Here is a 14,299-nt window from a genome sequence, read left to right on the forward strand (position 1 = left end):
TATACACTTTCAAATATAAAGGGAAATAAATTGTTGTGAACTTAAAATCTGAGTCAATATAAGTCACACTGTTATATTATATTAGAATTGTATAAAGTAAAACCAATACGTTTCTACTTACAAAGACACTTGGTGTGGGCGGGAGTAATTCTATAACAGGCAGTGAGGAAGGAGCCTCAGGGGGTGGCACTAGTGGACAGAGTTCCCATTTAATGAGAGATGAAGCCATACCATTTCTGGTCAATTCCTTACAGGTAGCCATCACTTCAGAAGCACTCATACTAATAGAAGGAGTGACAGGATGTTTAGGCTCTGGCAATTTTTTAACTATCACCTGAGGTTCTAAGAGACTTTTATGCAAGTCTGGTTTTTTGGTATACACATGCTCACTGAATTCTGTCTGTTGCAGTAATCTACTTGCTGATCTCTGACCTGTAATCTGGTCTTGAAATGATTCCGAGTTGAACACATTAACTTGAGCACTTGGTACATCTTCTGAAATATTTAACTCATCACCATCAATCCGATGGTTTATGTGCTGTTCACCCACAAGGTGCACCAAAAAATCCTCAGCTAAAGAGGTAGTGAGGTCTGTCTGGGGTAACACGGCATTAGCATTAGTAAAATTAGCTGTTTTAGTAGTAGCTATTGCCCTTTCTTGTGGACTCCTGATACTATCTTCTGCTTGTATATGTTCCTGTAAGAAAAAGTTTTCACCCTGTAAATGAAATGTTTAATCTCTTAACAATATTAGTAAAATCAACGCTGTTTCGTATATATTGAAGAAATGACAGAATACTGACAAACTTACAAATCAAAACATAAAGAGGCTGTTGAATATGTTGTTAAATCTTCAAGCCAGAAGAATTATATTGTTTTACTTATTCTGTACAAAGTGTTTAATAATCTATGCCAGTTGAACTTACTTGCTGATGAACTCCTGGTGTTCCAGAAAACCCTCCCAGAAGTCCTGGTTTATAGACAGAGATTGGACTATTTTCAGAGTGGTGAGAGTGAAATGGCTTATATGATTTGAAGTCTGTTACAGACATTGTGGTATTATTTTGCTGTTCATTAGTCACTGATGAGGCAAGATTTGACAAATGAGATGGATAGATCTGAGAAAAGTTATTTTCCCTTGGCCACAGGGTGGATGGTATTGTCTTGGTATATACTGTGCTTATCCTGGTCAAGCCTTCACCATCTGATGTGTACTGTAATAAACTATTTGAGCACCTACTTGTGGAGGCTGGTACTACAGCCTCACCTGTAGACTGACATCTCTGTGAGGGATCAAACACAATGGAGCTCAAAAACATGTCTATGTTCAGAGACAATACAAAAAAAGAGAAATATGTATCTGCTACACAACACAAAATAATTTGATTGATGAAATTTCACTATTTTTCATAAAATACCAACCAGAAATGCATATAATAGTTATGTAACTAAGCTTCATCACCAATTATAGCTATTAATAATTTAAATTTAAAATGGATAGTTTTGTACCTGTGTAACACCAAAGCAACATCAGTTAGTAACTTAACGACATAATCTTAATAATAGTATGCTGAAATATAGACATTCCTATTAATGAATGGTCAGGGAATTGCAAGTTAATACAAAAAAATAAAAATAAGACTTAAAAGACAAATACTTTCAAATGGAGCAATACTTCCTGCTTTGAAAAACAAAACAAAAAACAACTGTCTTTAAGCTTTTGATGAACTTGGCTCAAAACAATTACCATTTTCAAAGTCTGATAATCAGAATTATTTACTTTGCTGTTAAGCACAAATATACACATTCGGCTATCTGTGATGTGCCCACCACAAGTTTCAAAACCCATTTTTTAGTGTTATAAACTCTTGAGCTTACCACTGAGCTGCTGAGGAGGTGGGGGGGATAGACAATAAGTTATAATAACACTTTCAGAAGACTTTTGCACTGAGTTTAGAGGTAATTAAATATTAATTGTTAACAAAAGTAGTTTCATTACATAATTTTTGTTTTATTTTAGTTTACCCATTTTCAACTTTTACTTTAAATTACATTATTCAAATTTATCACAGTTTAAGTTTGTTATTACTCAGGATTATTGTCATAACAATACTTTTCAAAACAATTTTTTTAAATTATTGTATAATTCTACAACAGGTTTGCAATATATATCTAAGTTTTTTTTTTCAAATGCATTTAAGATACTTTTATGTATCTAACACAACATGAATCAGTTGTAAAACTTTTTTGCTTGAAATATTACTTCTAAACAGTTTTACAAAGTCTTACATTATTCTATGTATATAAAAAAAGTCATTGAAAAATAATCACTAGACTCATTAACAAAATGTTTTGGTTAAAAATACATCACTGTCCACATCTTCAAAACATTTAAGGCTGCAGTTAGAATACAAAACATAATTATGATCAGAAAATAACAAACAATTTTATTCTCTTACAGTGATGTGCGAGTATCCACATGCCATCTTCATTTTTTTGGTAATTGCATTGTTGTAATGGTCATCTTCATTATTCCACTTAAGTTTTGCACTGCTTTGATTCACCATATTCAATTCATTAGGTGAGACCTATTTATGACAAACAGACCTAATTTTGTTATAAATGAAGCAATACTAAGCAAAGAAAACCTTTTTTTTCCATCTAAGTCTTAAAAGAAAATTACTTGTTTCTTTTTATAGTTTAATTGCAGAAAGTATTCATAATTATTTATAAAACAATGCATGTATATATAATACAGATAAAACTAGCTATACTAAAACAGTCAAAACTTAAAACGCATAAAAAATAGTTTGCCATAAAAAATAAATAGAATTAATAACCAAATAATAGCAGCAATAATTTGTTTGACAAATATGAACAAGCACATATTTAATCTAAGTAGAATATTTTAAATAAAATCATGATAATACCTGATGCTGATGATTCATCAAGTTTTTCTGTTTATATATTAGACACACATCACTATCCCCAATGTATGGCAGTTGTCTTGGGCTATAAAAAATAAAAGCAAGCCTTACATATGATAAATAAAAACATCAAGTATGAAAATTTTTTTTCTGTGTGTGTGTGTGATCCCACAGACAATACTACATTGCAGGTAAACATTCAGACTACTCTGCACATTGAATGTGTAAAATTATTCTGTAGGTGTATGAGAAAATATAATGACTATAACTGGGTGTAGCCTGATTAATCTTATGCCAAAAACCAAAAAAGTATATATTTTTTCATTAGTTCAGCAAGTCTCAGGTACTAAATGCCTTTTATCATAGGCTTTACAACACTCAGACTGATGTTTTTTGGTAGCACTGGATGACAGTAATTACATTATCATGGTCCTTTCTGTATGTAGGCTTTTGTGTAAACTTATCAGCAAAAAATTCATACCTGGACCCAAATATTTTTATTTCTGATGGACCAGTGAAGTCCTATAGGTAAGAAAGATACACTGTCAACATAAGATGCATTCTTTTTATTATTATTATTATTCCTGATGGATCAATAGGGTTCTACAGGTAAGAAAGATTGCACTGTTCAACGTAAGATGCACATTGTTTGTTTTTTTTTATTCTTGATAGATCAACAAGATTCTACATGTGAGAAAGGTTGTACTGTGCAACATAAAATGAATTATTTTTTTATTCCTGATGAACCAATGAGGGTCTAAAGGTGAAAAAAAATTGCACTGAACAATACTGCACTTTTTTTTCTTCTTATTTTTAGAACAGATGAAAACGATTACACCATGATAATGGATACTTGATATCCAAACTGGGAAAACGTGTTTTTGTGATTCCATTCAAAATATCAGATGTGGCTTTTGTATCCATTTGTAATTGTAAATGCCTTTATCCTGCAAATAACACAAAACAATGCCAGATAAGACTGTGTTATTCTGTTTAGAGTATGGATTCAGTACATGGTCTACATTTTGGATTTATTGTACTTTAATATTACGGGTTCACTGAATTTAGCTATTTTACTTGTAGTTATCATTTTATTTGGAAGGTATATATATGTATTTATTTAATAAATTTGAATCTATGAGACTTGAACTTGCTTTACTTTAAATTGATTCTGACTGAAGAGTTTTTTACTTTATTCCTAACTCTTAATTTTACATTATACACTTTAAATACACTATATGACTAAATAAAATACTTTTTTTTGCATGGATTCCCCCAGGGGCAGATTGGCATTAAAGGACCAGTGTGGGCAATATCACCAACAGTGGCGCAATAATTTTTCACATGCTGCATACTGGCTAAACAAGAGCATCAAATGCAATGGTCTATCAGACAATTGTTTGGTGTCCCAATGAGCCAATCCTTCCCTGGATCCCATAAACCTAGCTTACTAAGTGTCTACTCTCTTAAATCAGACAATTACAATGTTGTATGTTATAAGAGACTGCTTAGTGTAGGTATTATTAATTTATTTATTGTGTGAGTGAATATTTTACAATTATTTAATTTTTTATAACAAAAGAGTTAAAAGCAGATGATTATTGGAAGTTGTGTTTATAATTCATTGATGTTGAGACTATCAAACGTTGCATGAAATTTACTGATGTCAAGGGTATAGAGATTTATAGAGGTGAGCAGATGATTAAATGATAAATATATAAATAGTGTAAGATGAGCAGGAACAGCAGACGTACAGAATAAATTGAGAAAGTAAACTCACGGGAAGTAGAAGTGCGACCAAAGGAAAGGTTAGACAATGTAAAGTTAACCGGCGTTGTTGTGAATAGCCTAATGGTTGATATGTTAAAGTGAGATTAACAGTTTTACGAATTTTTAGGAGAGTAATCTGTCTCGTCAAAGGGTGTTCTAAAGCAATTGAACCTGCATGTGTGGAATTTGACCAAAAGCAGGCAATTATTGGAAGTAGGCCTAAATACAAAAAAGCAGACGAGTATCAGAAGTTCAGGATACAACTGCAGCAACTCAACAATGCAGCATAAGTGAATTATATATGGAATACTAGTGCAATACAAATAGAGAAACATAGTTTGGTTTGTCAACTGAAATTCAAAATCAATTGAATAGGCCTAAAAAGACTTTTGATACGAAGAAGAGAACTATGTGTAGTGTTTATGATATGCCTATAATCTCTATAGTGTAAAGAATTTGCTATACATATCTTTAATTTGTTTTGAATATATTATTTGAAAACAAATGCATGCTGTTCATTTATTTTTGAATTTATCACCAACAAGTCACAGACACCTATTGTAGAAGAATCCTAGGCCCAACAACAACACAGTATATATTTATACTATTAAGAAGTATAAGTAAAAGCCTTTAATTGACAATTGGCAAACATAACTTAGATTCCAAAATTGTACTTTCAATCTTCATACAAGATATTGCTTTACACTGAATTTTCCTAAACTAACGAAACCTATTTTTGTTCTGTTTTTTCATGTTGGAATCATGCCTTTCCTTGATTTAGTAATATAGTTAAAAAATTACTAATATCTCTTATCTTCTTTGAAGTGTTAACATTTTGTGGTTTCCATGCTTTTACAATCACAGAATAGAACTTAGCATTGGAAAGTCCTGAAATATAACCTTCCCAGGGTGAATCAGTTTTAGACACCATATGCATTTAAAAATCCCCCAAATTCAATTGAACTACCTCAAGTATGGGGCTTTTAACCTGTGTAGTCACAGTTCATGAGGCTAATTTTCCTTTCAGTCATAACACTAATTAAAAGGTAAATAAATACTGTACCTTAAATGAGTTACTGTTTCTCTTATACAATTTATGTAAATATGTAGTTGTGTACTGTAATTCATTATTAATAGAAATATTCTTTCAGAAGTCATTAATCTGCATTTGAATAGTAAACAAAACTGATATTCTGCAATTCATATAGAACTTTCAGTCACATAACATTAAAACAAAAATCAAAATCTAACCTCTGTAAGCTGTTTGGTATAGTGCTCATCAGTTTTTCCTGTAGAAAGTGAATTCGTGCTGCCAAATTTGGATTTACTGGCCCTACAAGAAGAATGTCACTATAATCAATTACATATTTATATCAGACTAAAACTGTAGTTTTTTTCTTAAAAAAACAGACAGTACCAAAATCTTTAAAGTTTTAACAAACCAATTTTAACATCAGATTACTAGGTCTTTTAATAATTGGGAAGTATTATAAAGTAGTTGATATTGAGAATAGATTTTTAATCTCGATCTCTGAGGTAAACATTACTTTGACTTATCGTAACTTAATGCACTACCTTTAGATGCTTCCAAACTAAACTCTAAATAATCAATATAATACTTAACTCAATTTCACACCTCTTTACATTTTTCCCCTTATGTTAACTTCTTAAAAGAGAAAATGTAGCTAAAGCTGCAAAGATCATAATTTACTGTCTAAATGTGGAGACCGTGACTCATCCTCATAGACCAAAGCTGTTTAAAATACCCAAATATTATATCTACAACCACACTCTAATGCAGGGTTTACCAAAGTGATTGATATTAACTCCTGGGGTCGCTGAGATTGTACACGGGGTGAATAAAGACCTAGAGATCGAAAATGGCCACTAGGGTAAGGTTAGTCTACACAACTAACCACCCTATACCTAGTAGCAACAGAAAGCAAAAATTAAAACCTCATTCTTTTTTACATTTTATGCTTTCTAATAATTGTATTATGATGAATAAAAGTTGAATATATATACATGTTTCTTGTCTATGAAGTTTCATTTATAATTTATATTCTAAAAATATGGGGGCTGATGACAACTTTATAAGTTCATCAAGAGGTCAACAACTCTAAAAGGTTTGGGAAACACTGCTTTAATGTTATGCACAGACACTCAATGTTTAATTACAGAAACTATGAACTACTAAAAGAAACCATTGGTTAACCTATCATATGTATTTGGGGTGTTATCTGGCCCCATTCCCCAAATGTGCCCCCCCCCCTTCACAAATCAAGTGTAAAATTTACCTTAAGGGGCTCATTTTTTCCTAACATCTTTATTCCCCCCCATCCATTATTAAAAAAGCCACAGTCACTATAATTAAATTCTGTTCATAATCCTCACCAAAAGTCTGCATTCTTTCAGTTTTCTGTAATTCTATTAACCAGTGAAAACATCATATAAAGCCTAAACACAAGATGATGAACAAGCAGAAGAAAAACTTTCTACCATAATACATTAAATATTAAAATAAAAAAATGATATATTTTTTTATAAGCAGCACTATCATTAGTAGTTTAGAACTTTGTCCAAATAGTATTATGTATGGTAAACCCGTTTAAACTAAGACATTTTAAGAACTTTGTCCATGTGACATTATAAGTAATACCAATATGTTTGAAAGAGTTTTATTTAGATCTATATCTGTATAATAAAAATATTCTTGAATCTAGAAACAGTCTATGCATTTACCTAATTTTCAAACTTTCCACTACAATTTTCCACATTTTGAAAAATCACCTTTCACGAGAAAATTAAGTAATAAATCTTACAAGCCAATAATTTACGTGATAAGCTTACATTATAAAATACCAACCTTTGTTTCTTCCAGCATTAAGATAACATTTCACTGCATCGTGAAGTTGGTTACAGCTTTCATACAAAACACCAAGGTTAATCCAAGCTGGGGAATAGCCACTGTCTACCTGGACTGCACAGCTGTATGCTCTTAAAGCATCCATAGCCAGGTTCTGCTGTTGGTACAAAACCCTGGAAATACATGGACAAAGCCATGTGCTCAATTGCAAGTAAATAACCATGTACTTTTATAATCAGTAAGAAAAATATGTTTCCACTGTAAACTTTTGTATGATTATATAAATATATATATATATATATATATATGAAAACTGAAAATGACTCTCACAGGTAATTAAACAACAAAGGCAGAGCACTCTTTAAGGTGGCTATAAACATCTGAATTGCTTTAATCCAATATACCAAAACATTTTACATAATGGATATTAGAAATTGTTATGCACTGTTATATACAAAATTATTCAATGTTAGATGCTGCATTCTACTGGGTCATAACCTTCCTTCATTCAGTTAGAAAACAGGATGATCCTAAGATTTCTCCACCCCACCCCCAAATCCTACCTCTATCATCATATTGTATTACTCCCATAACTGCTCTGCACTTTATTTTCTCAAACTCCACAATTCCAATTAGCATATTAGTCATGATAGCAATTACAGTTATTGCTACTAGTAGTATTTCATCAAAATGGAAAAAATATTAAAAACACAATGTCATCTCTGCCAATTATTTTTTGCTATATAGTTTTAAGAAAACAAGTACCCAAAGTACTTAAGTTATTAATTAATCAAAATAAATTATGGTATTTTTTAACTGTACAATAATCGCTATCGTGAAAAAACTTACACATCTTTATAAATACACAAAAATTTCGAAACTACAAATTTATACAAAGTAATATAACTGTCCTTCTATGAGGACAGTCATCAAATTCAAAACTAGTACAAATCAATTTTAAAAAACAACCTACCCTAGGGAAAACCAGGCGTCAGCACTGGGCTCTGGTTGTTCAGCAGGCTTATGAGATGGGGAAGCATCTTGCCCCTTCCCACAGCTGCCGTGATAGTTCCCCTGGAGACACAGGTTGGGATCGGATGGAATCTCTTTCTCAAGAGGATACTTTAATTGATGTGGGACTTGGACCTGCCCTTGGGGTTTGTCCTGTAGCTCTTCAAAAATATGATGCATCCACTCTACAATAACCCAGAACTTAAAATTAGCGCCAAAACTTATACTAACAAAATATGTATTAATTGCATGAAAAGAAGCACTGTGCCTATTTAAACTCGTAAAATAAATAAAAAAACGTATACAATTAAATACAAGTTTTCCATGAATTAATTCTACACTATCTCGTTTTTAGTCGTTTACAATTTTTAAATTGTACTTAATATAGTTCTTTGTTCTTGTGAAACAGCGCCTAATATATATTTTTTTATTTTAAAATATTCACTTTTAACAGGCTAGTATTTCAACGTGTCTTCATGAGGGTGCATCAAATCAACAAAATCTAATACAGTTGATAAGAATTAGGCACAGTACAGTGGCAGCGTTTACAGAATGTTAAGATAATAACATGGGATCATTTACAAGGCAAAGAAAATAAAATATTGTTGTGTACTGAATAATTGTTTTAAAAAATTACACGAGTTAAAGTTCATTTTATATGTAATGGTATGGTGCTAAATGTTACAGAAACGGCACCCTGCCAAAATTTGTCAGACATATGACGTCACCTTCAGGGTGAAGTTCTCATATTCAAAACCTAATTTCCATTTTTGCGAGTCCATTTAAAAAAAATATATATATACACATCATTAATTATTTCAGTCTACTTGTATTAGTAATAAATTGAATACATATATATTACTGAGAGAAAATACGCAGGTCAACTTCTTTGAAATTACGTAGCAAAGAAAAACAATAATTTGGTACCATATGTTACGACAGCGGAAGTCACGTGACCTAGTAACGCGTCATGATATTCTCGAAGGTTCGTGAATGCTCGAGTGTTTACTAGATATGCGGTATTCTTGTATATAAGACCGCCAAGAAGTGACGGCAACAATGGAATTGAATTGCAGACAGAGACGGACAATTGAGTCAAGCGCGTGAATCGTTCGTTGTGAATTATAGCGTTTGTTTTAAGTTATAGCGTGACTGTGGAAATTAAGTGTATTGCAAAGTTGTATTGAGAAAGAATAAACTAGTTTTATTTAAGAAAGGACTTGTATCGCTGACGTTTTTCGGAAAGAATTTCTACGGAAAATTAACAAACGAACACAGAGACGTAACATATATAAAAAATAAACATTAAAACAAATTTTTTAAACGCATATTTTGTTAACTTACTATATTTATTCTAACTGTTCTAGTGTATTAAAACTTTGAATTTTATAATATTTTGTACACGTTCCGTCCTCGGGGCCAATACGAATAACTAAAACAAACGGCCTTTGTTGAATACTAAATAAGAAGCCTCTTTAAAACGTGTATGATTTAAACACCCAGTATAATTGTAAAACATATTTTATTGTTTTAATAATATATTCGTGAGACTTAATAACCACGTGACGTGTAACAAAAAACATTTCACCAAATTAATGATCTTACATTGTTCTTATGCCAGATCGGTCACACAGTGGAGATCACAGGCATCCAGACGCTTCTTTGACACTGCGACAGTTTGGTTATGAAAGACACTAAATTTTAAACGTTAACTAAATACCTTATATTTTATATACATATCTTTAGTTTTTAAAGTGTTGAGACTCTGCTCCAATTTCAGGTGCCTAGGCAGCGCTACATCCTTGTTATATGTAATAGTTATGTTAAATTCCATAAGAATGCACTTTAACGGAATTTGACCGACACCAATTTAACGCACCCCAAAGTGTGAAGCACGATGTGTGTGAAAGAGAGAGAGAGAACAAGTTGCAAACGCAGACCCATATTCCAAAACAGTAAACGCTGGGTCACGCTAGGCACCCATTTTATGGATCAATGGTGAAGTGTAATACTATTCCACGCCATCCAACATCCCAATTACTACACACAGAGATTAACAATGGTAACAATATTATCAATAACTTTATTAACATTACAAGTAATTAATGAAATTATTGTTACTGTAACTAGTGTAAGTTTTGTATTATTATGCCTACAATTCATTCCAAGAAATGAAGTACTTGAATTTTTGACAAAAATGTATTTTAGTTTTTTTTATTGGACAACAATAGGCTTAATGAACATGTACAAAAATAGCAACAATTAAATGAAATGAGAAATTTATGGGCTAATATTAAAATAATTTTAATTTTCAGATGGAGAGAAATAAGCCTAACTAAGTGATCTATATTTAGTTAGAAAAAAAACTGTATAAAGTTTCAAAGTGTACACCCAGGGTTTAAAAAAGAAAGACAACACAAAACTTTGAAACTAAATTTTTATGGCAATGGTTTGTGCTGTAAGTGTAACTCTGATAGTAAAAACAGTCTTTTCATCAAAACAATTAATATATGCATTATATTCATCCATCGTTTCTCAACTTTAATACAGATGCTGGGTATTTCCCCCCAAGGATTATCACTATCCCAGGCACTGTAACTTGTGTGTTAATAAAATATTTGAAGATTTTTAACAACTGACATGATAAATGGAAATAAGGTGATTTGTTCTTGTAAGCCTACAACAACTCAATAACTTGTGTAAAATACTTCATAAGATACAAATAATTCATACCAATATTTAGTATTTCTGAAGTGAATTACTCCAAGCTTCCAAAAGTTTGTAAACACAAAAGCTGATATGAGAGAACTTCACATCTTATTCATCACATCAATCTAGAAGAGCTGATAAGATAAAAATGTAAAAAAGAATAATATTTTGTCAATGGATTTTTCCATTCTAAAAAAAATGTGAGGCATGTATAATGTGTTGAATCATCTGTATTGATATTTAATATCAAAAGAAAATGAGTGGAATTAAATTCTAAGTTTCCTTACAGTTACTTGTACAAATAGAAGAAATTAAAACATTGATTTCAATATTTAAGGAATTAACTGGTAAGTTATGATATTGTATAAAACGCAAAAGACAAAACTTACCCAACTAAAATCTTGAACGTCTCAGCTTACACCTATGAACAAAGTCTTTCCTCCAAGTTTCATAGAATCTCTTCTGTAAAACAAAATGATGCAAATTGTACATGTTGATGACATACAGATCAAGTCTCTTGGTGCAAGTTTTTTAGCTGGTCATGAATATCCCATTTCAGTGAAACAAAAATGAAAGTGGGTAAAATTTAATGTGTTTTCTTTCAAAAAAACCTTTTTATATTTGATATAAAAAAATAAACACTGACTGCCATTGGGACATGGGAATAATAAACCATTTAATTACAAAAGTAAGAAGAAATGACACCTGAAAGCAAAGAGCATCTTGACGAGAGTTCTCTAACCTTTGTCAAGCAAGTAATACAGTGTGCAACGTTTACACTCAGATCACCAGGCATAACACCTTATAAACAACATAGGTCATAGTTAATAACATGAAAGATTGAGGGAAGTAAATAATCTCAAGATTAATTCATAGAGGGAATCCTCATTAGCCATGGCTGTAATTAGATCTCAAATCAGTCAATAGATGAAACTACAAGCTAAAAGTTTGCACTTGACAATAAACTCGAGAGCAATGCTATGAGCCGGTATATCATGGCATTATGGCTAAAAAACAAAGAACTAGAATAATTTGTAAAGGACTTGAAAAACTTAATTATGTCACTCTGGACTAAGATAATTCAGTCAGCTAAGTAGTTTATCTTAATGTGTTGATGCAATCCTTTCTGGTTTTTAATTAAAACTTAATCTTTTTGTCACTATTATACAAAACTTTTTATCTAACATTGTAGGAGAGATTGTGAATAAGTTCCTAATATTTGTTTTTTTGAGTTAAAATGAAAAAATATAAACAGCTCTAACACACTTAAATAAACTAGAAATATGAATACTGTTTTGTGTGTGCGTATGTGTGCAAGAGAGAGAGAGACTTTACACACAACACACTATTACTTACATAACTTGATATGTAAATTATCAAATTATGTAAAGTAGCTGGAATACAACTTGCTTTACTATGCATACCAAGAGAAAAAAAATTCAAATGTACTAGTGTAAAAAACACGGTTTGGTGGGCTAAACAAATTTAAAACCCTGAAAATGTTGATAATATAATGCTGATGAGTATAAATAAAACATCTATAGAGACTAAAAAGCCAAGTACTTCTGAAACACTTAATCATACAAACCCAGATGTATTTAGTTTTAGATTAAGCTCAGGCCCAGCTTAAGGAAGTGGGGAAGTATCATCACCACAGCATGACCTGTGATTACAAACCTTTTTAATGACATGTTCCACAGGAAATGAAGCCTATGTAATCCATCTAGGAACTAAGCATAATTCAGATTTAATAGTAAGTCTGACACACACTGCTCACAGATGCACACACTAAACCTGCACATGATTTGGGGGAAATAAGGGGCTTACTTACACCAATTTTCTGGTTCAAAACCTTAATGCAGGAAATGCATTTGAGTAAAAAAATTCAAAAGGAAATGGAAATTGCTTTTAGTTGTAAGAGATTTTTGATATACTTGTTATAGTCTAAAGTCACTAATTTCAAGTTTGTAAATTTTAACCAAACTCAAATAAATGTATATACCTTTTATTTTACATTTAGAGTTTGTTGTTAAACACAAAGTTGCACAAAACTACTAGATCCAGTAATGTGAAAAATTTACTTAATCTTCAACCATTGTTTGTTTGTTTTTTATATGTCCTATTAATTTTTTTTTCAAGTAAGAAAAACAAAACTGATAGGTTTAGGAACTTGTCAAATACTTCACACCAAGGTGTTTTTTGTCAGTAGTTTTATTTTCGACTCTAAAGTGCCTCAATATATATATATATATATATATAATGTGTGTATGCGTGTTGATACTTGTATATTGATGATTATTTTTATCCTTTTAATTTCTTTATCATCAAATTAGGTTTTAATAGGTTTCACAATATGGATATCCTGGTCCTTAACTGCTAATCTATCCTCTCAGAAAACAAATGCGTAAGTTGAATCACTGATAACAGCTAACTAAATGATACATAAAATCTTCACTAAGAAAGAAAACAATGAAAACATCACTTAGTTATTCTGACTAATTCTAATTGAAACGATTTTGTTAGATCACTAAAAAACTTTTATTGAAATCTTCTAGGATACTGAATTTCTCTCTCGTAAGAACACACAGGATATGGCTTAGCCATATAAATTTAGCGTTGCAAATTTTAAATGTTCTACTGAAAAATCATGAGGTTATACTGACTACCACAATGAAACAACAAAACTTCCATTCCCAAACTCTCCCTAGCATTTATACTAAGCTACCTTAAGGTCATGGCCCTCTAGAGGTCCGTATTTCAACTGTTACACTTACCTCTGCTACCCCCAGTACCATATAAAGTGTTCACCTCCAACTCGGCAATAAGTTATGTTGTCAGTTAACTACTCACCACTCTCAGGTAAACCTGTTTTGCTTCAATAGACAAGTGAATCTGCTTTGTCATTGTAAGTAATGTAACATATGACAGTTGGTAAAAGATTTGTTTAATGACTAGCTTTTGCTGTTTTTAATTAATAATAGTGGCTACAATTAACAGTACAAAACATAAATGATAA

The 14,299-nt window shown here is 31.4% G+C and overlaps 1 protein-coding gene across 1 annotated transcript in view; it reads right to left on the reverse strand.

Annotated features, from left to right (window-relative positions):
• Positions 1-14,299, reverse strand: part of LOC106460699 (lysine-specific demethylase 6A-like) — a gene marked incomplete at its 3' end in the record, with an annotated part of 28,139 nt that overhangs the window by 10,738 nt on the left and 3,102 nt on the right. Inside the window, exons 2-9 of the mRNA XM_022387474.1 lie at positions 11,673-11,745; positions 8,537-8,759; positions 7,564-7,736; positions 5,949-6,030; positions 2,931-3,012; positions 2,460-2,588; positions 927-1,283; positions 122-718 (exon numbers count right to left, since the gene is read on the reverse strand). Coding sequence (XP_022243182.1) covers positions 122-718; positions 927-1,283; positions 2,460-2,588; positions 2,931-3,012; positions 5,949-6,030; positions 7,564-7,736; positions 8,537-8,754 — 1,638 coding nt within the window. The remainder of the gene's footprint in view (positions 1-121; positions 719-926; positions 1,284-2,459; positions 2,589-2,930; positions 3,013-5,948; positions 6,031-7,563; positions 7,737-8,536; positions 8,760-11,672; positions 11,746-14,299) is intronic.

This window comes from Limulus polyphemus, unplaced genomic scaffold (genome assembly GCF_000517525.1).
Source record: "Limulus polyphemus unplaced genomic scaffold, Limulus_polyphemus-2.1.2 Scaffold818, whole genome shotgun sequence".
NCBI lineage: Eukaryota > Metazoa > Arthropoda > Merostomata > Xiphosura > Limulidae > Limulus > Limulus polyphemus.